At 41.3% G+C, this 26,470-nt stretch overlaps 1 protein-coding gene across 7 annotated transcripts in view; it reads left to right on the top strand.

Annotated features, from left to right (window-relative positions):
- Positions 1 to 10,911, top strand: part of ryr1b (ryanodine receptor 1b (skeletal)) — a 54,709-nt gene extending 43,798 nt beyond the window's left edge. For all 7 annotated transcript variants that reach the window (XM_080514125.1, XM_080514123.1, XM_080514120.1 and 4 more), the window contains 17 exons: positions 1,569 to 1,650; positions 2,663 to 3,972; positions 4,053 to 4,138; positions 4,412 to 4,595; positions 4,852 to 4,938; positions 5,053 to 5,307; positions 5,819 to 5,949; positions 6,274 to 6,316; positions 6,416 to 6,549; positions 6,629 to 6,689; positions 6,773 to 6,919; positions 7,016 to 7,150; positions 7,881 to 8,037; positions 8,335 to 8,399; positions 8,480 to 8,580; positions 9,211 to 9,262; positions 9,359 to 10,911. In XM_080514125.1, coding sequence (XP_080370251.1) covers positions 1,569 to 1,650; positions 2,663 to 3,972; positions 4,053 to 4,138; positions 4,412 to 4,595; positions 4,852 to 4,938; positions 5,053 to 5,307; positions 5,819 to 5,949; positions 6,274 to 6,316; positions 6,416 to 6,549; positions 6,629 to 6,689; positions 6,773 to 6,919; positions 7,016 to 7,150; positions 7,881 to 8,037; positions 8,335 to 8,399; positions 8,480 to 8,580; positions 9,211 to 9,262; positions 9,359 to 9,454 — 3,126 coding nt within the window. In that variant the 3' untranslated portion in view covers positions 9,455 to 10,911. The remainder of the gene's footprint in view (positions 1 to 1,568; positions 1,651 to 2,662; positions 3,973 to 4,052; positions 4,139 to 4,411; positions 4,596 to 4,851; positions 4,939 to 5,052; positions 5,308 to 5,818; positions 5,950 to 6,273; positions 6,317 to 6,415; positions 6,550 to 6,628; positions 6,690 to 6,772; positions 6,920 to 7,015; positions 7,151 to 7,880; positions 8,038 to 8,334; positions 8,400 to 8,479; positions 8,581 to 9,210; positions 9,263 to 9,358) is intronic.
- The last annotated feature ends 15,559 nt before the right edge of the window (positions 10,912 to 26,470 follow it).

Here is a 26,470-nt window from a genome sequence, read left to right as displayed (position 1 = left end):
CCATCTTTCACTTTGCATCTTTCATGCTACATTTAATACAGTAGTTAAATTCTTGGTTAGTATTATTATTATTATTAATAGATGTTCACCCAGCATTCCATTCTGCTTTGGATAAAATATGTGCAGTAAATTTGCTCTAATGAGTCACGGCACTCTTATGTTAACAATGTTTTGCTGATTAAAGAGCTACTCTTCTAATTGACTTACAATTAGTTTAAAAAAAAATTTTTAACCACAATTTTCATCAATCTTACTTGTTTCAGCCTCTTGTAGTGAGAGGAAACATTTCGTTGCATCATGGAGATCAAAGTTGCTCATCCTTTAAACTCCTTAAACTGTCCATCACTGAAGGCCAGAGGAAATTCATTAGTCCAAATGTTTTAGCAAAGACTAGTGGCAAACCTTTATGTTTCAATTGAATATGAACTTGTATTCAGAAAATTCCACAGATACACGAGTTTAGGTACTTGTACACTAGTTAATAACTGCCTGTTTTATTTACATATAATATACATCTGGAGGCATTAAGGTAAATACATCTTAGTGTCAAGATGAAATTCAAAATTAAATGTACTGAAAATTACTTTGGTGTTTTTATTTTGAACGAGAAGGTTTATTCATACTGTTGTATTAAACTCCAAAACGCCAAACTTGCCTCATGTATTGTCCCGGCTCACACGATCAAGAAATAGAGTTAAGATATTCTTGTGCAACATTTTTATTTTCATATGTAATCCTGCTAGATGCACCCCGATCTTGGACAACGGAACGGCGTAAGAATCTGTGTTTTTCATTCCGACGCCATCTTTTTTCAGGCCCTCCATGTTTCTTTGCTAATTTTCTTTACCGACCTGCCTCCTCGACGTTCTCCTCTGTCAGTTCATTCTGCAGCAGTCCGTCTTGTCATATGGCCGTTTATTTTTCTTGTTTTTGCGGTTATGCAAAGGTTTTTATCCTAATTATTCTTCATCATGTATAGGTGTTGACATCTCTCTGTACATGTAGATATGAATCCCGTATGTGAATTGATAGATTGATTATTTTACTGTATGTTGCTCTGAAAAGCATTTGAATGTTTAGCATTGCTTTCCTCCATTTACTTTTGTTGTTTTTGCTGTGGGAGAAAGGTCCTGCTCAGTTTTTATTGGCAGCTTTCCACAGGCGTGTCCCGGTATCATTTTCTTCCTTTAAATGTTTTCATGTATTTGCGTTTCTTGTAATCTGACAGGAGTGCAAAGATCAGCTTTTGCAATTCACAGTTATGTTTTTCCATACCGCAGCCTCATTTATTTCTTTATGTTTTTGACCTGTTGAAGAGCCAATTCGTTCCCTTCTCTCTTCCTCGTCTGTGTTTTTAGTGTCTGTTTCTAAAATGCCTATTCTTGATTTAATAATGCAAACCAAGGATCATTTTTGGAGTAGAGCACACTCTGAGGTAGTGTCTTCCACTTGTGACTTAAAACAAGCACACTCACACCCTGAATTTGAAATGTGCTGTTGAATTAAAGTTGTAATTCTCACTCGGTTGTTCCTGTTGCTGCGTGTCCGTGTGTCTGGCCTGGTGGCAGGACTCCAGTCAAATCGGTCTGTTGAAGGAGCTGCTGGATCTGCAGAAGGACATGGTGGTGATGCTCCTGTCGCTGCTTGAAGGTAAACTATTTTGTGTATTTTACTATTGTAAAATAGAAAAGGGTCTTCCTTAAAGATGGTACCAGGTTTGAAAACCTTTGGCCCAAATGAAGAACTCCAACAAGTGAAAACCAAGTGATTTTAATGTTTCTTTCTTTTTAAGAAGAATGGGTAGGAGTAAATAAGCTTTGCTACCTCCTACTCTTTTTCCGATATGTCGGGCCATTATTTATTTAGCTAACAATTACATTGTTTTTTTTCTTGCGTTGCTCTGTTATGTTTGTTTGTTTGTTTGTGTTTTTATTGTATTTTTTGTTTTGTTGTACCCACATGTCCGAAATTAACAAAAAAAGAAGTTATGACAATGTGAATTTTCTGTTATTCTTTGAATATTTTAAATGATATTTATGACTTTTTTTATGTTGCTCTTGATATATGTTTTTCTTTAAAATTAATATTTTATATTTAATTTATAGTTATAATTTCAACATATAAAATGTGTGTCTGATTCAATTTTGCCTCATATTTCACAATTGAAACCTTTCCAAAAAACAATTAATTCATTTCAGATGCACACTGATACTCCATCTGCTCATACATATACTCACATACATGTACATGTCCATATATAAAGCCCTCTTGATAATCAATATAAATAATGAATGTATATTTTATGACAATATGTTTACACAAAATAACTAATGTGTTTCCAAGTATATCCACATACATGCATACATACATACATACATACATACATACATACATACATACATACATACATACATACATACATACATACATGATGTAGATGACGATGTTCTAAGTGCACAAGATGTTTTATTTCTCTTATTTCTACTCAATTTGGAACATGTTGCTCTGTTCTTTCACGCAACTATTTTTCTCTGTTTTTTTATTATATATTTTTTTACTAAATTGTATTACTTTGTAATTTTTTTTGATGATCTTCAAAGTAATTTTTTTTTTTTTTAATTTCATTGTATTTCAAAAATAATCATTTTCTTTCTGCCCTCAGGAAACGTGGTGAATGGCACCATCGCCAGGCAGATGGTGGACATGTTGGTGGAGTCTTCCAGCAACGTGGAGATGATCCTCAAGTTCTTCGACATGTTCCTCAAGCTGAAAGACATCGTGGCGTCGGACGCCTTCCGCGACTACGTGACCGACCCGCGCGGCCTCATCTCCAAGAAGGACTTCTCCAAGGCCATGGACAGCCAGAAGCAATACTCTTCCTCGGAGATCCAGTTCCTCCTCTCTTGCTCCGAGGCCGACGAGAACGAGATGATCAACTTTGAAGAATTCGCTGACCGTTTCCAGGAGCCGGCCAAGGACATCGGTTTCAATATTGCCGTTCTGCTCACGAACCTGTCGGAGCACGTGCCCCACGACACTCGCCTGCAGAACTTCCTGGAGCAGGCGGAGAGCGTGCTCAATTATTTCCGGCCTTTCCTCGGTCGCATCGAGATCATGGGCGCAAGCAGGAAGATCGAACGAATTTACTTTGAGATCAGCGAAGCCAACCGCAACCAGTGGGAGATGCCCCAAGTCAGGGAGTCCAAGCGGCAGTTCATCTTCGACGTGGTCAACGAGGGCGGCGAGAGCGAGAAGATGGAGATGTTTGTCAACTTCTGCGAGGACACCATCTTTGAGATGAACATCGCCGCGTCCATCTCCGAGCCCGAGGGAGACGGCGCCGAAGAGGAAGACGATGAGGAGGAGGAGGAGGGTGGAGGAAATGAAGGCGAGTCCGGAGAAGGAGAGGAAGGCAACGGCGAGGAAGAAGCTCCCGAGTCGACGTCCGCCTTTGCAGAGTTCTTAAAGAGCGTGGTTGACTTCTTCAACATGTTCACCTTCCGTAATCTGAGACGTCGTTACCGCAAGCTCCGAAAAATGACCGTGAAAGAGATGGTGATCGGACTGGTAACGTTCGTCTACACTATTCTGATGGGCATCCTGATGTTCGTCTACGGTGTCTGCAAGGGCTTCTTTACGCTAATATGGAAAGTCCTGTTTGGCGGCGGCTTGGTGGAGGGCGCCAAGAAGATGACGGTGACTGAAATCCTCGCCAGCATGCCCGATCCCACGCAGGACGAAGTTCACGGCGACCTGCCGCCTGAACCCGGCGTTCGAGAGATCCAGGATGCAGACGGGGTAGCGGACCACTTGGACGCTGGGGGAGGAGAGGAGGAGGAGGAAGACGGAGAGGAGAGGGAAGGTGGACGCCTGCCTGGCTTCAATACTCCCGGAGGACTCGGTGACTTTGGAGAGACGACTCCAGAGGAGCCTCCGACTCCCGAGGGCACGCCGCTGCTGAAGAGAAAACTGGTAAAAATGAGATGTTATTCTGTGTTAGTTGTGCGGCACACTTTAATTAATAAGTAATTAACTGCTCTTTGTCATTGAAGCAATTGGCTGCTACAGCCGAAGGACAAGGAGAGGAGGAAAAAGTGGAAACCGAAGAAGAAGTCCCTCAAGAGACCGAGAAAGCGGAGTGAGTTTTCTGTGACCCGCAGGAAAAAGACTGGTTCAGTTTGGATGTGACCTTGCTTTGCAGAGTGTTCACATAACACATTAAGTGAAAACTGCACTTTTACACTAAGACTAATTTCTTTTATGCATTACGTCTTAAAGGAAATGCTGAATTTGTTGGTATTCATGGGTCATTTTAGGCAAATCAGGCTCAAAGTGCAAAACAAAATTATTAAAACTCTAGTTCCCGCTATATTAAAGTATCATACTTTAGTGCTCTATATGTTTATTCCAGCACTGAGAATGGAGAGAAGACGGAAAAGGAGGAGAAGGTGGAGCCTGAGCCGGAGGTGCAGGAGGAAGAGGAGGCGGAGAAGGAGTCGCCAGCAGTGAAGACCAAAGTGAAGAAGGACAAGCAGCCTGCTGAGGAAGGCTTTGAGCTGTGGAACGAGCTGGAAATCCAGAGGATTAAATTCATGGTGAGCAGCTCTGTCATGTAGTGCATGTTTGAAACGTTTGATGCCTTTTTGGGGCCAAATGAACCTCACAGGTTCAGTAAGCGACCTCAAGAGCTTTTATATTGCTCTAATCCAGGAAGCTTGTTTTATGATATTCTATATCAATAAGATTGAACACTTCATCGTTGTGTCTAAATCAATTTTAGTCTTCAGGCAATTAATCTTTTTAGTGTTCTGTTTTGCTGAGTGTCTCACTCCTTCCTCTGTTGCGTCACAGAACTACCTTTCTCGTAACTTCTACAACTTGCGCTTCCTGGCTCTGTTCATCTCCTTCGCTCTCAATTTCATTCTGCTCTTCTACAAGGTCTGTGCGTTTCTGTCGCACCTCAGATAAAGCTGAGACAAATAAACCATGTTCACTATTCCTGACTCGTTTGAAAGTTTTCAGATTCCCTCAATGACCTTTTGACCTTTCCAGGTATCTGACAGTCCTCCGGGCGAGGAGGAGTTTGAAGCCTCTGGTCTGTTTGAGGGATCCGGCTTATTTGAAGGCTCCGGTGCTGAGGAGGACGGTTCTGGACTGGAGGAGGGAGGAGAAGATGACGACGAAGAAGGCCCCATGTACTACTTCCTGGAAGAGAGCACGGGCTACATGGAGCCGGCCATGGCGTTCTTCGGCATCGTCCACACCATCATCTCCTTCCTCTGCATCATCGGATACAACTGCCTCAAGGTGTGTTTGCACAGAGCTTTTCCTGATTCTGCTGGTAATGTTCATGCCGCATGTCGTCTGCTCCTTATGTTTGTATCTGTGTCGGCGTTTTAGTCGTCCGTGTTGAGAAACAGCTTTTTCCTGTTTTCTATCAGACTTGTGAACTTAAAAGAGTGTCACTTTTAATGCGTTTAATGCCTTTAACGTGGTAAGATTGTATTACCTCCCACACTCTATTGTGTATATCTTGCCTCTTATTGCATGTGTTTGTATATTTTAATATAGTCATGCGTTATATGTACATTCAATTTTGTTATTTATTGTTTTTAATGTAGCTTGTTATCAATGCACTGTCCAATGGTAGCCATTTATGTACAATGACAATATAGCTATTGTATTCTATTCTAAATTAGGGCTGGGTGGCTTGGCCTGAAAAAGATTGTGATTTTTTTTTTTCAAGAAAAATTCAAAAATAAAAATATTTTTAGCTACAAATTCGATAAATCGATTACATTGATTTTTAACCCTTCAGGTACCCCTGGTCATCTTCAAAAGGGAGAAGGAGCTTGCCAGAAAGCTGGAGTTTGACGGTCTGTACGTCACTGAGCAGCCTGAGGACGACGATATCAAGGGGCAGTGGGACAGACTCGTCCTCAACACTCCGTAAGACCTTCCGTTACGCCTTCAGATACGTGCGCGAATGAATGTAGACGTCGAATACTCCTGCCCGGAGCTCTGTAGCGCCGATTAGTGGCAGGTGGCTGCATAACAGTTGAGCAGCCTTGTAATTCTGATGGCAACTATTGAATGAGAAGTGTGTTGAATAGATGCATGCATTTCTATTATTAACAGATAACAGAGTCGAGCAATTCCAACTTAAAACCTGTTTACTAAAACTTCATGACTGAAGTGCTGAGATGCAAATTTTTTTTTTTTTAAAGTTTATAAAGGAAAAGTAATATTAACAAACTCTGACTTTCCATGCAGGAGTTTCCCCAACAATTACTGGGACAAGTTTGTGAAAAGAAAGGTGATTTATTTATTTATTTTTATTATATCACCCATGTTTTTGCTCTATTATGTCATAAGTGGAATTTTAAAAATCCTAGCGTCTATGTGTGATATCCAGGTTTTGGATAAATACGGTGACATCTACGGCAGAGAGAGGATTGCCGAGCTGCTCGGTATGGACCTGGCTTCTCTTGACGTCAGCACCATGACACACGAGAAGAAGCCTGAACCCGACACCTCCATGTTCAGCTGGTACGTACGGCTCAGCTTTAAGGGAAACCAGCAAATTGAAATCCAAAGTGTAACTGTGTAACTGTGCGTCTCCCTGTAGGATCACTTCTATCGACATCAAATACCAGATCTGGAAGTTTGGTGTTGTCTTCACTGACAATGTGAGTTCAACGGGTGGTTTCAACAATGACGCATGCATTTTGAGCTGCGGGATGTTACTTGACGCACGTCTTTTATTTTGTAGACTTTCCTGTACCTGGTTTGGTACATGGTGATGTCTCTGCTAGGGCACTACAACAACTTCTTCTTTGCCTGTCATCTTCTGGACATCGCCATGGGTGTGAAAACCCTGCGCACCATCCTGTCCTCCGTCACCCACAACGGCAAACAGGTGAGACTCGATGAGGCTTCCCGGGGCTCCCCGTCCCCCTCCACCTTGTTTTTCACCGCCACTCTAAGCTGCCCTTGTACCGTCCGTTCCTTGCAGCTGCTGATGACCGTGGGCTTGTTGGCCGTCGTGGTGTATCTCTATACGGTGGTGGCCTTCAACTTCTTCCGCAAGTTCTACAACATGAGTGAGGACGAGGACGAACCGGACATGAAGTGTGACGACATGATGACTGTGAGTGGCGCCGTGTCGGGCCAGACTGTGGAAAAGAATAGATGGGATTAATGCATGAAAGCCGTATTTAATTTATGTGTCCAGGCATCTTTTTTATTTTTTCCCCCTCCCTGGAAAACCGTTCTGTCCAGCCACAGCAGGAAGCCTCATAAATGAGAGGATTCTGTTGGATATGAACAGCAGAAGGTTGTCTTGCCGGGGGATGAAAAGTCACCTTCAAATGCTGGACGGTGATAACAAGTCTTTCAAAATGATGTGGTTCAAATGCTTGTGATGGCAGAGACCATAAAACCAAATGGGAGAAGCCGAAGTGGAGGAATCGGCGTGACCAGAGCAGAAATCAAACACACCTCACCACGTCACCTTGTTTTTTTCTTTTAAATTTGACATGTTTTCATTATCAAGAAATCAAACTTCATCAAAACAAGATTTCATGAACAAAATTTGTACCCAAATGCTTTATAAAGCACGCTGCTGAATGTGTCGGCTCATGAGATATAAAAACAGTGTTGCTTGTCGTAATTGCTTTTGGTTGTCATTTCAAAAACTAAGTTGGGGAGAAAAAAAAAGGCAAAATTTAAAACAAAACCCCACAGAAAAAAATGAAAATAATTTAAGTTAGGGTATAATGAAACAGAGTTGTTAGGGCCTTTGCTGTGCGACTCAACAGGATGATGTGGGATTAATTGTCTTTGCTGACCTCATTCCTCTTCTCCTCCTCCTCCTGCAGTGTTACCTGTTCCACATGTACGTTGGCGTCCGTGCTGGCGGTGGCATCGGTGATGAAATTGAGGATCCAGCTGGGGATGAATATGAGCTCTACCGAGTCGTCTTTGACATCACCTTCTTCTTCTTCGTCATCGTCATCCTGCTGGCCATCATCCAGGGTGAGTGGCTCTTCTCTCTTGTGTTGCCAGTCAGCCATTTCCATCATTGACTGTGTTGTTTTCAGAGTAGAAATTATAGCTTTGGATAAAAGTCACTTTGGGGGAGTGCACCGTTATTAATGCCAGTTAGTCTGATTGATCTGAGAAAACGAAGCAGGGGAAAGCGTCTTTGAAGTTGAGTGTCGAGAAGTTTTACATTTAAAATCGTCATTAGATTTCACTCAAATGAACAATTATCATTTGTGAGAAGCCAGTTGGTCCTCAGACTAGTGAGAGAAGCGTGTGTCTGTGTGTCAGGTCTGATCATTGACGCCTTCGGAGAGCTGAGAGACCAGCAGGAGCAGGTCAGAGAGGACATGGAGGTAAGACAATCAGTCTGAACGGAAAACTAAATGGTTGCTTTAAGAATGTATCTCATCTAACTCGATCTGTGTCCCTGCAGACAAAATGCTTCATCTGCGGAATAGGAAGCGACTACTTTGACACGACGCCGCACGGCTTCGAGACGCACACCTTAGAAGAGCACAATTTGGCCAATTACATGTGAGTTTAAGTCCAAGTTGTAGACGTAACTGTTTCTTGCATGTTTTCTGTGAGTAACCTGGAAAGCAGACACCTTGTTTTGTTTGACAGGTGCACACAATGACAGTGAGGGGTTTCTCAGTTGAAATCAACTCCAGGAAATGCAGCTGTTTATAGCCGCTGTATGTTTTCTCATAATTACAGAAGTTTTAGTTATTCTAGCAATTAAAAAAAAAAAATTGTTATAATTTTTTTGTTTTTTTTCTCGTGCGATTTGTTTTCAATTTCCCCCCCATTTTTTTTTCATTTTATATTTTTTTCAGAATTTCTTTTTTCTTTTTGCCACCTTCTTTTTTTCTTCCCTTTTTTAGTCTTTCCTTTTTTTCTTCCTTTTGTCCTTTTTTTCTCTTCCTCGAAGCTGCCTGACTTAGCTATTTTATCTTATTTGGCAGTTTTCAGCCTGGAGATTGGACCAATTCTGAAAATCAGTGTGGAATGCAAATAAAACTTAATTTAAAACAAATATTAATACAAAGTATAGACAATACAAAAAAGAATTGTTTTTGCTGTCTCAGCTTGCCTCTATTTAAATAGTTTCTGTCCTGATGTATTTGCAAATACAATCTTTTTTTTTTTTTTAACCTTTCCCAGGTTCTTCTTAATGTACCTGATCAACAAAGATGAAACAGAACACACAGGACAGGTTAGTCAATATAGTTAACACATGTAAAGTACACACAGTTGAATTCTATGAAGATTATTTTATCCAACACCGTTGCGCTTTCTCCTCGTCTTCCAGGAGTCATACGTGTGGAAGATGTACCAGGAGCGATGCTGGGACTTCTTCCCTGCTGGAGACTGCTTCAGGAAGCAGTATGAGGACCAGCTCGGATAAAGTCCAGCTTCCATTCAGCTCGTAGGGGAAAGAGAGAAGAGAGGAGGCGATGATTGGCGAGATGATCTGAACATGTCTTTTATTTATTTTTTGTCTTTTGTCTGCACATTTCTCTCCTCTTTTGAAGCTATGCACAGTTTGACTGCACTGTTGTGACACCTGCGGCACAATACTGATGGAATTGATCGAACAACAAGAACGACACAAGAAGCCAGGGGCCTTTTTTATTCCGATATGAATACACTACATGGCCTTTTTTGTGTAAAGTCTACATAAATTGCCTTGTTTATCACCTGTGTATTTACACAATGTGCTATTTTAGTCACTGCTGCTGTAAACATTATAGTGCCTATAGTGATCTCACTGCTTCTTAGCCATCACACAGATCAGATTTGTAGTTTTAAATGCTTTTTAGAGTGAATATTTATTTTATTTTTACTGTTTGTGAGACTGGGATTTTTTTTTTTTTAAATGTTATTTCTTGTGTGATATGTTGAGAGAGTTTGAAAAACGATGGCTCTGTGACTTGCAGTCGTAACTGCAAGCAGTGAACATTGCTGGTCCCCACTCTCCCTCTCTCGCTCTCTCTCTTTCTTTCTCTTGCTCTCGTTTTCCCTCATGACATAAGAAACTTGTCTTCACATGATTAGGAGTTGAAGTTAATGGACTGACTTGCCAAGATGATATCATCTAAATCCTCAAATCAGCTATTCAGACAAATCCTGATGGAGCTGAAGTCTTAACAACGGACAGTGGTCCCATATCTCCGGGGCCATATGTGAGAGTGATCATGTTCACACGTACATACAGTGAAAGACGATGCCAGGGTTATTTATTTATTGTTTATATAAAGATCCAATCCTCTGAAGACGTCTGCTTTCCGACACGTCGTGCATTGAAATAAGTAATGAATGTATTAAACGTGTATATGTTGGCTGAAGGGTCATCTGTATAACTGAGTAACGACGAGGCTGCTGAAGTGGCCTTTTGATGAGAAGACATATTTTACATGAGTCATAGATACATATATTTATTTTTCTCCTGTTTGCTTAGAGGTGTTTGAATGAGCCATGCTGCTCCATCAGACACCTGTTTGTGACCCTGATGAAGAAAAATCAGTCTTAACACTGAAGCAAATGCCCAGTTTGCAGTCAGAAGAGAAAACTCACTTTTGGATTTTTTTTTTTCCCCCGCCAGTTTTAAGTTATTACAATAGATATTTTTAGGAACTCTGCATACGAGTTATTTTTCTCGGTCCAGGAAATCATGTGCGATGCGTTGATCTCAGACTCAGTTCTCTGTCATTACGCTTCTTTCAGAGCAGATCCTCCATCGTGTGATGACTCTGGAGTGTGTTGACGGTATGGAGCTGATGGAGATCACTACTTTCCACTTGACTGAGTGTCCTCTGACTGAACCCTGTGTTTAAATACAGATTAAACAGATTATTTTAAGGAGATTACCAATGTGCTTCCTTTATTGTATGTGATGTTTATCCACTGACAGTCTGTGGGGAGCAGTTGGACGATGTGTAAAAATCAATTTTAACCCTGAACTTGTTGACGGTCCATCATAAAGCAAATGCAGCGGAACAGACGGCCACATTAGTGTCTACAGATACTTTAGGGTTACCAATTCACTTAAAAGTCATGTTTTCACACTGGCAAGATATGAGAGAACCATGCACACATAAGAACATGCAAACTTCCATTTATGTAGGTTCACTGTGTTTGAAAGATTAGTTTGAGTCATGATCCGACAAAACATGCAAAGAAATACAAAAAGTTAACAGATGCACGTCAGTATGTTACATGTCTGCTTTTATAAAGACATTAATTCGTACCGAGGCCCGTCACAGTCTTCATTATTTTACATGTGGTTCCCCTCAGGGGAATTCATTGTTTCACCTGAAAAACCTAGCTCACACAGTAATGGAGTGAAAATATTCAAACTCTCCAGAAATGTCCCAAAGCCAGAAGCTGAACCAAGGACATGGCCTTTACATTAATGTATAATTGAGCTTTTATCAAAATAATAAAATTTACTCTTGGCCGTCTGTGCAGACTTCCTGTTGGGTTTGGCCCAGTTTTATTGAAATCAAATGCAAAAAAGTGCATTCTTGAGAACTCGGCTGTTGGAAACACCCAAGTTTCACCTTAACAGCTTTTGTTCTCAGAGTTCTGCCGTGTGTTTGTCTACAAACCCTCCCAGTGTGTGTTTGCTCTCCAGAGGATCAACCTGCAATCTCCTTTCATCACGTGTGTTGGGATCTCACAAGACCACAGAAAGTTTGTTCATTTCAAGGGAAAGACAATTTTCATTTGTCATGATACACAGTCAGGACATATGAATTCGGACCCAGGAATGTGATTAACCATCAACCTGCACAAAGTTTCCTCAGAGCAAGACAAGTGCTGCTTGCGTTTCTATTTGCCTTCAGTGGATTGATTCGACTCCTCTAATCAAGGCCGAGGGGAAATGTGACGTAAATTTACTGAACAGATGAATGAATGAATGAATGAATGAATGGCATTAATTGTCATTGTAACAGGTACAACAAAATTATTTAGAAGTTTGGGGGAACGAAGGACAACAAAAGGTGAGGAGAGAAGGAAAAAAAAGACAGATTACATACTGTGCTCTGAGGAGCACAGTATGTAATTAGAAAAAAATATCCACCTAAGGCACAATGAAACATTAGCACAGACAGTTTACAACATATCTCAACAACATAACTCAAGACAAGGCACTTTGGTCATAGGAAGGGTAGTTTTGCACGCCTGATGGCTGCAGCCCAACAGGCGTGCAGCCATCTTCCCCCCACAGCCTCTGCTTGGAGTTGGGGAGGGGGGGTGGGGGGCAGCAAAGGCAGTGAAAGGTACTGGTGAATCCCAGTGGGCCAAGGTAGGGAAGGGGAGGGGGGGGGGGGGGGGGGGGGTAGACCTTCGTTCCACGCTCACATCCAGGAGCGTTGAAGACAAAACACCAGCCTTGGTGACTGGGGGTCCGTTTCACGAAGCAGGTTTAAGAAGCCATGGGCTTAACACCGAGCTCTGAATTGAGTTACACTGAGACAGAAAACGCGGAGTTTTCGGTTTCACGACGCCGGATTTTGATCAGTTTGATGAACTCGGAGTAGTTTCACCTGGAGTCAAGCGCGTGCACCACGACTCTAAAAAGACCGCATCAATGGAGCCCCGATTCAACGAGTCACCATGACAACTGAGACGCGGAGGGCGGCGTTTTTGACGCCAGTGGAGCAGGAAGTATTGATCCCATCATATGGCGAATATGAACATATTAAAAAAAAAAAAATGCAACAGCGCAGCGGCTGCTAAAGAGAGGGAGGCGGCGTGGAAGAAGATTGCTGCTCAAGTGAATGCGTAAGTTCAAACGTCTTTGTCATCGCAACATTATTGCAAGGGAATACTGCTTGGATGGTAGCTTATTAATTTATTTCTTTTAGGTGCAATTCCGCGGGGGAGAAGCGCCAATTTAATTGTTAATCAATACATTTCTTAACGTAATTTCGATCATGTGTGACATTGTACAGTAAATATCAAGTGGCCCAGCACCTCCACCTTTAACAGAGGCAGAGGAGCCCTAAGCCAGAATGTTGGGAGGCCAGTGGCTGAGGGAATCCCTGGAGGAGCTCCTCTTCAGAGCTCACCCCTCAAGATACCACTTCCTTCATAATATAGAATATGCCGAGGCCTATATATCTCTTTAAGCCTATTTCTGTTCATCTTTATTTCCCCATCATGTCTTTTTTTTTTTGTCACCCAACAGATTGTGATGGTGCTCTCTGCCTGCTGGACCCCCTCATGCCACAACATACCTTGTAAGTAGGCAACACTCCAAAGATCTTGCAAAATGGCAGTTTAAATATAATGAAACATATTTATGTAGGATGAAGAGTACAGGAAACCCTGTCTGCTGCCTTTACAGAGGAGGATCCACAAAGGCCTATAGAGGTATGATAGTTCTCATCCCGTTTACATTTCTGAAACATTGTGGTGGAATAAATAGTGATATTTTGTCTACACTGAAGTATTGACACATTATTTTTAACAGGGCCTGGCTGGGCAGCAGCAGGAGGGTCCCTCAACATCCACTGCAGGGACTGACAGTGAGACAGATGTTCAGTAAACACCAGAGGTTCATTCTGTGGAATTCATGTCCAACTGTAATAATTGAATGTCCTCCTTATGTCCTCCCAGTTATCTGTAAAACAGATCTATAGACTCCACCTGCTCCAGAAGATGGAAACAACTGCTAAGGAAATGCAGTAGTTGGACCGCCAGATTAGAAAGGCAGATGTGGAAATTGAACTACTGAAGCACAAGTTAAGGGTGGGTGTACAGTCCCAGGTGAATTTTGCTAACTACTAACTACATTAACTAAACTAGCTCTTGTATTTGTAGGAAATAAAGAAGACCAAATGAATTGTGCATCATGTCTTTATTTGGTGGTGGTGGTCAGACCCCTAAGTGATGATGGCATATGGTGTCTCTGACAGCTCTGCCGTCCTGCATAGCTGACAAGTCAATGGGCTCATCATCATCATCATCGGGGTCCTCTCTATGTAGGGCAAGGTGTTATGAAGGACAACACATGCCACTATAATACCCTGAGGTGACGTAGGCACTGGAAACGGGCTTTCAGCAGGCCTATGGTCATCTGCACCCAGGCTCTTGTCCTGCAGTGAGCCCGGTTGAAGTTCTGTTGGGGGCCTGGTTCAGGGTCTGGGTAAGGGGTCAGCAGCCGGGGTTGGCATGGTAACCCCTGTCAAAATCTGCTTCATTTTGTGAAGGAGCTTTGATGGGGATGTGCGTTCCATCGATGCAGCCTATCACATTTGGGAATCCTGCAAGACAGGAAAATTACTAATCCCACTCTAAGATTGCAGCACAATATCATTAACAGAATGTTATTTAATATTTATTTAACGGATCTCATCATTCACCTGCAATCCTGTGGAACTCCTCCTTGATGACTCTTGAAGGTTTCTCTCCAGGGAAAACAACAAAAGTTGCTAAAAACTTTTTAGGGCCAGGCACACTTTTCTGATTGCCTGCATACAGTGGCCTTACTCAGGTGCTCTGCGTCTCCAATATTGTATAGAAAACTGCCATTTGCGCGGAAACGCAGCGCAACACACAATATCTGCTATGACGTCAGGGCAAGGCTCAGCTGGTGATGTTGCTAATGTACAGAGCGATTAAACTGTGGATGTACATAATGGTCTCTGCAGTAAAACGGTACCGCTCAAAAAGGAAGGTGTCTGCAAATGCCAGTACATCTATGGTCTGATGATGATCTGTCTGCGAATATTTAATTCTCGGCGAAGTAATGCTGCGCCTTCATCAATCGGATCATTATCAAAAGCACATTCCATATTGAGGGAAAAAAGTTCACGTCTCATTTGCCTCGGGAATAAGGCACTGCAGAACTGTTTCGCCAAAACTCCCCCGCTGAATGAGGAAATTAAATCCCGTATCCGTCTGAAAGAGGGCGGAGCCAGAGCAAAACTCCAGGTTCACTGACAAAAACCTGCTCCCGACCAGGTTAGTTCTAGAGCATCTGTTGCCCTGGTAACTGACCGAGAGTTACCCTGCTTCCTCTGGTTGGAGTTACCTCCCGTTGTGAAATGGAAAACCCCGCATTTCCCTCAACTCGGTGTTAATTGACCTGGGGTAATCGATAAACCTGCTTCGTGAAACGGACCTCAGATCACACCGGTCCTACAAACACCACACTGGCTTCCTGTGAGTCAAGGGATGGATTTTAGAATATTCCTGCTGCTCTACAAAGCGTTGAATGGTCTTGGAGGATTAAGCATTCAGGCTTCTTGGGTGGTCTGGGACAGGTCTACTGTGTGTTCCAGAACCAGAACCAAACAAAGTGAAGCAGCTTTGAGTTTATCTGCTTCTCACTTGTGGAACAAACTTGTTGAACACCTGAGGTCTGCTTGACTGTTTTAATTGCCTTTTATCTTTTAAATGCTTTTTATATTTTCTCAATGTCTTGGTTTTTTTTTTCTATGGTTTGCATGTTGAGAATGTTGTTCAAGCAGTTACTGAGAAACACATGTGCATGGACATGTTGAGGGTGTTGTTCAAGTAGTTCCTGAGAAACACATGGGCTTGGCCATGTTGAGAATGTTGTTCAAGTAGTTCCTGAGAAACACATGGGCTTGGCCATGTTGAGAATGTTGTTCAAGTAGTTCCTGAGAAACACATGGGCTTGGCCATGTTGAGAATGTTGTTCAAGTAGTTCCTGAGAAACACATGGGCTTGGCCATGTTGAGAATGTTGTTCAAGTAGTTCCTGAGAAACACATGGGCTTGGCCAAGTTTGTGCAAAGTTTGTTTGTTTGTTCATGCCAATTCTAAAACCAGGCAGACCAAATGAGTGGAGGTTTGTTCAAGATTTGCAAGCTATTAATAACATTGTTGTACCAGCACACCGGTAGTTCCAGATACAAACACCATTTTGGCTTCTTTGCCTTCAAACAGCACATGCTACACAGTCGTGGGCTTGTGCTCAGCATTCTTTTCCATTCCATTGCACCCAGATAGTCAGTATCTGTTTGCATTCACTTACAAGAGTAAACAGTATACGTGGACGAGGCTGGTACAGGGCTTTGTGGAGAGTCCAGGGGTGTATGCAGCAAAGGTCCTCCTCGGACCTGGCGTCCACATATGTGGACTTCACATTTTCAGTTGTCTAGACCACAATACTACATTTTGCGCTACAAGGTCCTGGTGTCCACTTCTGTGGACATCACACTACCACTTGGTGGTGGAAGAAGAGTATCCCACATGGAAAGAACCTATATGAGGATATATGCACATATATGAAACCTATATGCAGCATATATGCACATATATGACAATATATGCTGCATATATGCACATATATGCTGCATATATCCACATATATGACAATATATATGCTGCATATATGCACATAAATGCTGCATATATGCACATAAATGAATATATATGACCATATATATGCTGCATATATGCACATATATGCTACATCTATGCATATATATGCCACATATAGGCAAAATTGAGGTGCATATATGTGAATATACAGGCCATATAGGTCTCCTGTACTGCTTCTTTATTTCCACATATATATATAGCCCATCCCACATGGAAAGAACCTATATGAGGATATATGCACATATATGAAACCTATGTGCAGCATATATGCGCATATATGACCATATATATGCTGCATATATATGCGAATATATATGCAGCATATATGCTGCATATATGGAAAGTCCCACATGGGCAGAACCTATATAAACATATATGTTTTAATATAGGTTTTGAATATATGTGACATATATAAAATTGTCCGTTTTCCTATATTTTATGCACATATATGGACCTATATGCACAGATAGGTACATATTATATATATATATCTCTATATATATAGATATAGATATAGATATAGATATAGATATAGATATATGATATATATATATATATATATATATATATTTATACAATAAACTTAATTTCTTTGTAAATAGTTAAAAAAGTGCCTTTTTTCCTCCCTCCTCTCTTCCTTCTTTTGCCCCCTTTCCCCCCCTTTTTTCCTTTTTCTTCCCCCACCTTAGCAGTCCCTTTTGCCCCATCTCCGGCCGAGGTGGCAAGGCAAAGGACTGGTACACGGGAGACCCTGGTTCGATTCCCGCTTGGGGCACTGAGCAATTAACATCATCCAGTGTGGGCCCACATGGAAAGAACCTATATAAACATATAGGTTTTGGATATATGTGGCATATATAAAATATGTACATATATGTACCTATATGCACATATAGGTACATATATACGCATCTAGGTACATATATACACATATGTGCATATATGTGCATAATATATAGGAAAACGGCCAATTTTATATATGCCACATATATCCAAAACCTATATGAAAACCTATATTAAAACATATATGTTTATATAGGATCTTTCCATGTGGAATAACACATTACAGGTTAGATTCAAGATGGTTGACAACACACCTAGAAGTTCAGCCGGCCACTCCCGATACAAAAGTTGACCAGGTAAAAAATTCAAAGACATTTCATGGCTGATTCTTGTTCAGATGTATTTATAAGTGTTCAATGTTCGTTATTGAAGTGGAATTAGACAAAAGTTTGTAACTATAACAACTTACCATGCGGTTAAACATGATGTACACGTATGAGGACAAAGGGACTTAGTTCTGATAGTTTTGTTGAACATGTCCACAAATGTGGACAAAGGGATTGAGATTTGAAATTTCATTTTGGGATGATTTTGGTAGAAATGAATAGTTTACTACAGTACAAGCAGATGTGGTATGTTTTTTAATAAATTTACATAGATTTTTATTCGATTTCTGTCATGATTTTTTTTTGAGAGCGTTATTCTGCATCACAAGCACTTGAGTTGCTGGGGTTAATAGATGGAGTCAAGTCAGAGGTGGAAGATTTGTTAGACATCGATGATTCCATGGAGGATGCTGATTATCAGCCCCCACGACAGGAGCCAGGCAGCAGTGAGGACAGTAGTGGGTGTGAGGACCCCATTCCTCAGCCTATCAGAGGATGTAAACGTCTCAGATAGGAATATCAAGGATATCGTTTGGATCGCGACAATGACAAATCACGCTCTCCCAGGCGTCGCTCTTGGGCACAGCAGGATGAGCATGATGTCTCAAGCAATGTCTCAGAAGAGACAACGCCAGGACCAAGCCATCAAGCACAGTCCAAGAAAGGACATGGGCTGCGAAGGAGGGCTTCTCCGCCAACACCAAATCAAGCTCAGTTTGAGCATGAAGAGGACACTAGTGATGATCAAATTTGAACGAATCGTTCAAAACCCGCGAGTCACTTCACTATATGGTGACTCACGAGTTTTCACGTTCATTAACTCGTTCACTGAGTATTTCTTGCTACAGCCTCCTTGTAGCTGGGCCGCTAAGCACAGCAGCTTCCGGCTCCTGACATTCACATGCGGCAGTTTCAGCACACTCGAGTCAGCTTGGAGGTGTAGTTCAGCACGAATGACCGACTCACCTCCCTTCAATCGTTCAGCTCACATGCCCGAGTCAGCTCGAAACTCGAATGGGTCATTCACTGAATCGGTCAGTAGCACTTCCGCTGTATCGTTCACCTCATGAGCGGTGAGCGGTGAGCCCCCCCCCCTCCCTCACCTGAAAATCTCCAAGTGACGGCGGAGAAAAAAAAAATACAATGTTTGTTTCACGAAGCTTGTAGAGATAAATACATGAATAATACATGGCTAAATACACAATAAACAATGTTGAAATACCACTGTAGCGTGTATTGTGTTACATTTAATATTGTCCCCTATAATTAGTTCTGCCCTATGAACGTCACATTATTTATTGATACTAGTAAAAAAAGAAAATCAGAATGTTGGAAGAAAAAAACTATGAAAACATCTGTATACATTAATACATACTGTATATCTGCCATTCTGGATGCCAGGTATTTATTCAGTTTAATCATTTATCTAATTTATTTTCTGATTCAACCAAACCTCAAAAACAACACACATAATCTAGAATAAGGAGACCAGGATCACTAAAAACTAATGTGTACTTATTGTTTATTTTCCTCAGAAGTGTTTCATCATTTGACTATGAATACATGATTCTCCACCGTGGTTCATGTCGCAGTTCAGCTGGGCCTCCAGGTCCTGGAGCGGGTGGAAATAGTGCTCTTGCGCAACTGAATCAAATGACTCAAATGACTCAAATGACTCAGACAACCGATTCACTTTGATGAACGACTTAAAAACTTGTGAGTCCGTTCGAGGAGTCGGGTTTCTCATCACTAGAGGACACTGTGGATGATAGAAAAGGCTGGACCCCACTGGACCACATGGAACAGTATATTGATCAAGATTTAGTAAAAGATTGCTGATTGCTCCAATGCTATATCACTGGCCAGAAGTTGAGACTCAATCAACACGTCAACTAATGAAATCTATAATTTATTTTGGTGCTTCTATTTTGATGTCTTGTGTCCAGTATCCTGCAGTTAGGATGTATTAGTCCAGCACTTTGAAAATTCCTGCCATCACAGAAAAGTTCACACGTGACAGATTTTTCAAACTGAGGAAATCACTAAATGTGGTCATTGTTGATGATGTTCCAGACATCATTGAAAGGGCGTGATAAATTCTGGAAAGTGAGGCCTTTTCTGAACCGCATTCTGAAAGGTTGCAGGTCCCAGGCTCGAGCAGAATGCGTTTCTATTTATGAGCAGATGATCCCATTCACAGGAGCTTGTCCATGGTGACAATATCTGCCAAGGATGGGACAAGAAACTGAAAAGATATGTAACCATCTCGTGACCAAGTATTATCCGTGAATACAACTCCAAGATGGGTGGAGTTGACCTGGTCGGTAGAATGATGAGTGACGATAGCATGAATGGCCGTACAAAGAAATGGACACTGTGGATGCTAATGCTCTTTACTGATCTGGCTTTAGCCAGCAGCTGGTTACTGTACCATGAAGACCTCAGTGTATTTGGCACTTCAAAGAAGAACGTCATGCAGTTGTTAAAATTTCGGATGGACGTGGCCATAACCTTCTAGGGTCAGCATGACAATGACAACTCTGACTTTTGTTTTCATTGTCATTCTATTTTTTGCACTGAGCAAAAATAAGAAGTTATTTATTTTGGGGGTTTTGCGCTGAGAAAAAGCACACAATCATTGTTTATATTTTTGTTTTTGCACTTAGAAAAATGGACAATAGTTTTCTACTTTGGTTTTGCACTCAGGAAAAAATGTTGCCATGTTCAGGTACCAAATATAGAGTTTTGTACTTCATTACTCAATTGTGATTTTATTGTGTTATATCAGAATTTAAAACAAATGTCCACATATGTGGACATCATTTTTCTCAGAAACTACATCATGTAGGAAGATAATTCTCTGTTTTAACACTCATCAGGTCCCAATCAACCCAAATAGCAAAGAGAAATTAAAATTGAATGCCATTTAGGAGTCCGGCTCTTAGTTAAGCGTGACCTCGAAGAACTGTGCCTCCCGAAAGGAAGCACACTCATTCAATACGCCGATGATCTTCTCGTCGCCTCACTTACACCTGAGGACTGCAGAACTGATTCCATTTGGCTTCTGAGAAGACTGGCTCAGTGTGGTCATAGAGTTTCGTTGGCCAAGCTTCAGTTTTGTTTGCCTCAAGTTATATATTTGGGACATTTGTTAAGGGATGGACAACGACTCCTGTCAATTTGATCTTCTTCTTGGAGTAGATATTAGGTTGAAAACCTTACAAACAGAAACAAAAATGTACAACCGTCATTACCTACAAACAAATGTCTTTCATCTTTTAGCCTTGACAATATTTGATTACCATGTACCTCCAATTTATCAATCATCAAATATTATTTCTCAGTTATCATTGACATTGACGCATGAAAACAATTTATAACAGCAAAGAGACAAACAAAACCCAGCAGGCTGCTTCACTGCGTCTCAAAATAAATAGGCCTGATGTCTATCCAACTCCTGCAAGAAACCAAACTACACATTTTCTGCTTTCAGCAACAAAACAAACATTTCTTCTGAATATAATTTCGGTTCATCCATACCAATTGCTTCTTCATGGTTGTAGAAGTAGTGTCCAGTAATTGTAGCCACACACACACACACACACACACACACACACACACACACACACACACACACACACACACACACACACACACACACACACACACACACACACACACACACACACACTTTAATTATTTCAGTTCAGATGTTATTTACATACTTGTAAAAGATGAAATATATATATGACAATATATGGCCGGTTGGCCATATGTAGGTGTTGTTCATAAAACGACGATAAAAACATGATCTCCAACTCTTTTACAACTTTTTTACACGGCAACGTTCATTCAATCAAGGCTGCAAAGAACAAACTTATCCCCACAGTGCCACCTGGCGATCCTTTGTTGTAACTCCGCTCGTGCGTTTAATATCCAACGAAAGTTGGAGTTGGTCACAAGAATATGAGCATGTCTGTATCACAGTGATACACAACCAAACAGTTGCAGTTTGTCCGCAAGAATCCGCAAGAATCGATGGCTTTGACAGCAGGGCTCTCCTCTAAAAGAATGAGTCAACAATGAAATAAGCTGAGATTAATAAGTATAAACTGTGACCTTTTAATTCCAGGTGGTGCTGAAAATTTCGAGTCTTGTGGAGTTGGTGCATCACAGTGGCTGGAGCAACTTTATCAACCACCATGTTACTGGAGCAACTTTATCAACCACCATGTTGCTGGAGCAACTTTATCAACCACCATGTTGCTAGAGCAACTTTATCAACCACCGTGTTGCTGGAGCAACTTTATCAACCACCATGTTGATGGAGCAACTTTATCAACCATCATGTTGCTGGAGCAACTTTATCAACCACCATGTTGCTGGAGCAACTTTATCAACCACTGTGTTGCTGGAGCAACTTTATCAACCACCATGTTGCTGGAGCAACTTTATCAGCCACCATGTTGATGGAGCAACTTCATCAACCATCATGTTGCTGGAGCAACTTTATCAACCACCATGTTGCTGGAGCAACTTTATCAACCACCGTGTTGCTTTACTGTTCATGTCTGCACAATATTGACAATGATTTATAGATGAAGTCTAGTACAGTACTTTAGTAAGTAAAGTAAAAAGCATATTTTCCTGTCACACATTCATGATGTTCTCTAAACTATGTTGGTTTTAACTTGTGTTGAAGCAATCATCCAGGCCCTGTGGATAAAATGGCTGTGCTCTCTGCTAAACTGAAGTGTGGAGCAACAACAGAGGGTGTAAGGTAAAAGCTGAATATTAAAGATTTATTTCAGTATTCTGCATGAATGTTAGTTTTGCTGATCATGTGGTTGTAACTGAAGACGATGCTGGGACCACTTTATCCACGACGACGACTCCGGTCAGAGAGTAGAGACGGACCCTGAGTGTTGACTTTATCCTCTTTAATAGAGTCGGTCGGCAGTACAGCACGTGGATTTCAACGAATGATGAATGAATGAATGAATGAATGAACGATGAATGACGAATGAATGTAGAATGACTGATGAATGAATGGGTGAATGAATGGCTTTGTGTAACAAATGAAGAATATACAAATCAGTAACCGATGGTAATAATGCTCCATAAATTAATGACTTACTTCTCACGAACACATTCAACATGCAATGAGGGTCCACTACCATCTTATTATTGAAAGAAAAAACTCACGAACGAACAGGATCTTTTGACCGGATATTAACATGAACGATGGGAACCGAGTCGCGTTTGGTTGGGAGCCGTTCTTTTTTTCTCTCTCCCCGAGTTCACCCCTATGGTTCACACAATGAACACGGCTCAACACGAGGCCTCAAGGCCATGGAGTACACACGCCAGGCCTACACAGATATTTTTAGGAACTCTGCATACAAGTTTATTTTCTCAATCCAGGAAATCATGTGCGATGCGTTGATCTCAGACTCAGTTCTCTGTCATTACGCTTCTTTCAGAGCAGATCCTCCATCGTGTGATGACTCTGGAGTGTGTTGACGGTATGGAGCTGATGGAGATCACTACTTTCCACTTGACTGAGTGTCCTCTGACTGAACTCTGTGTTTAAATACTGATTAAACAGATTATTTTCAGGAAATTTCCAATGTGCTTCCTTTATTGTATGTGATGTTTATCCACTGACAGTCTGTGGGGAGCAGTTGGACGATGTGTAAAAATCAATTTAAACCCTGAACTGGTTGACGGTCCATCATAAAGCAAATGCAGCGGAACAGACGGCCACATTAGTGTCTACAGATACTTTAGGGTTACCAATTCACTTAAAAGTCATGTTTCCACACTGGCAAGATATGAGAGAACCATGCACACATAAGAACATGCAAACTTCCATTTATGTAGGTTCACTGTGTTTGAAAGATTAGTTTGAGTCATGATCCGACAAAACATGTGTGGCACTATGAGTAAGTTCATGATTGGAAATAGTTTCCCACCCCCATTTTATTCCTAAGGTCACTTGATGTTTATGAATGTAATTTCAATCTGTGGCACTAGCGGTCAATAGTAGTTAATATAGGTTTCACCAGCAGAGGGCACTCGGTGCACATCAGTGTCTGACCGCTGGAGCGGAAGTCAGTACAGGATGCGGTGGAGTAGGAATCACACCGAGCGTGCTCCGGTTGACCGATGTTTTTCTGTTTTACAGTGATACGAGCAGAAAATAAATATGTTGGATGGGAGATGAGTGGCTCATCATTTTCACAAGTATGACACATGCAAAGAAATACAAAGAGTTAACAGATGCACGTCAGTATGTTACATGTCTGCTTTTATAAAGACATTAATTCGTACTGAGGCCCGTCACAGTCTTCATTATTTTACATGTGGTTCCCCTCAGGGGAATTCATTGTTTCACCTGAAAAACCTAGCTCACACAGTAATGGAGTGAAAATATTCAAACTCTCCAGAAATGTCCCAAAGCCAGAAGCTGAACCAAGGACATGGCCTTTACATTAATGTATAATTGAGCTTTTATTTAAATAATCAAATCTACTCTTGGCCGTCTGTCTGCAGACTTCATGTTGGGTTTGGCCCAGTTTTATCGAAATCAAATGAAAAAAATTGCATTCTTGAGAACTGGAAACATCCAAGTTTCACCTTAACAGCTTTTGCTCTCAGAGTTCTGCCGTGTGTTTGTCTATAAACCCTCCCAGTGTGTGTTTGCTCTCCAGAGGATCAACCTGCAACCTCCTTTCATCACGTCTGTAACTATAAAGTTACACAAAGTTTCCTCAGAGCAAGACTAGTGCTGCTCGCGTTTCTATTTGCCTTCGGTGGATTGATTCGACTTCTCTAATCGAGGCCGAGGGGAAATGTGATGTAAATTTAATGAACAGATGTAGTGTTAGAATTATAACGTTTTCTTTGACCTCCGAACTGTGACGCTTCCTGCATGGACTTATTCAAACTGTTAAAATGGCGGCGGACTGTTTTGTTATTGAGCTGTAGATGATGGACAAATACCGAAATGCATCATGGGTACCGTAGTTTGTTCTGTCTGTGTGAAGGTCCGCCAATAGGAGAGCACGTTGCTTACGCCTCCTTCCAGCGGTGGCCAATGGGAAGAGGGGATTTACAGCAGCGCGTGTTTTATATATAGCGGACGCTCCAGCTGCCTCACTCTCTCTGTTTTTTCCTCCTCGTGCTGAGCCGACGTGTTTCATCCTTGGCTGTTTTCCTTCGCGTTTATCGGCTACGTATAAGACTAATCTTTGTTAGGCCAGTATTTCTGTCTTTTATAATAAATTACTGTGTTAATCCAATCTCAAGGTTTGTTGAACTATATTTAAAGTTCGCCGCGGCTTCCTTTCATCAAGAGCTCTGTCCTCTCTTCTGTGCTGGGGAGTGAAACGACAGGACAAAATGGCGTCACGAACAGGATTTTTAACGGAAGGGAAGTTTGGACGAATTGGTCCGGTGAGTGAAAAACGATTTTTTTCTGAACGTATTACTGAGCCGCCCGGGTTAAATTGAAAGGTGAGCAGTTTCCTGTTTAACCGAATAACTGTACATTGGACACGATAAATTGGCTCTGTGGTACGTGAAGTTGAACGCCGTTTGATATTGCTAAATTTTATAGAATTAACGGTAAATATATTAAAGTTCAGAAACTTGAGAGTGGAATACACAGTTTTTTATGATTTCCAGGTGTCTATAAGACACGCTGAGGAAGGCCTGGGGTCTTTGGATCTATCTATCCTAAACATATAACAGGTTCGGGGAACCTTAAACAGAGATTTTAAAGTCTCGTGAAATAATTACAGTTCCTTGAACTATAAATAAGGATCGTTAGATCGCTGTAGTCTAAGTTTATAAAAAAAACTCTAACATGGGATGAAAGGCCCGCAAAGTTTGGAGCTTGATCACTTGCAAACTTGGTCCGCGTCCGGGACGCGTTAGACTAGAAAAGCGCTATTTAAGGGAAACTGCAGTCATTTTTTAAATATTTTATAAGCATGAAGAGATTGTGTGAGTGGTTTGTATGTATTGTGCGTTTGCATCAGGCTCATGTTCTGGTAAAATACACAATTGTGTGGGTGATGCTGTGAGTTGATATAGTTGTGTTGTTGTTTTATCATAAGTGGAAAAAGTAGTTTTCAATCCAAGAATAACACTGTGAATGACTGTGTGAATGAAAAGTGTCCGAATTGAAACACTAGATGACTGATAAACCTTACGGTGCGGTTATTCTAGTGGAGTAAAGACAGCCTTTTATTGGAGATCTTTAGGCAGTTTGAAGTGAGACATTTCTCAGCTTTGAAACTGAAAAAGTGGCATTTTAAAGTATAAAATAAGAAAGAAAAAAAAATGGACGCTGCGTGCTTTGTTATCTCCATGTGCTTGAGTAGGAGAAAAAGGGACAGAGACACAGGATAAGGGAAGAAGTAAAACAGAAACCCCCTCTTCATGTAGAAAGTGGTTTAAGTAAAAGGACGAGAAATAGAAATGTGATTTATATTGAAGGAGAAGAGGAAGTGTGTTTTGAAGGAAAAGTATGTTATTTTGTTGGCTATTATGGAAAGAAAGGAACAAGGCAGGTAGAAAAAGTTAGCCCAGCAAATGAGAGTAAAGAGTATTGGTATTGTGGAGAGATGGAATGGTTAGTATGAGAATGAAGGAAAAAAGTGAAGAATTTGAAATGAATTTGAGGGACATTTTAGCGGCATGTGATGAATTTGAATGCCTCTAACTGTCTCTCTGTCTCCAAGAACCAGGGCTTGTCCACAGACCACCCCCGCAGCAACATTGATACAGTTGCTATTGTATCGAGCTCCTTTGTTCTTTGCAGACAAGCAGACTTGAGCTGCAAAAGCAGGAATTCGATTCCTAAACAAGTAATAGCAAGACACC

The sequence above is a fragment of the Blennius ocellaris genome, assembly GCF_963422515.1.
Source record: "Blennius ocellaris genome assembly, chromosome: 2".
In the NCBI taxonomy this organism is placed as follows: domain Eukaryota; kingdom Metazoa; phylum Chordata; class Actinopteri; order Blenniiformes; family Blenniidae; genus Blennius; species Blennius ocellaris.
Note: the sequence above shows the minus strand (reverse complement) of the source record. Positions and strands in the feature narration are given on the sequence as shown.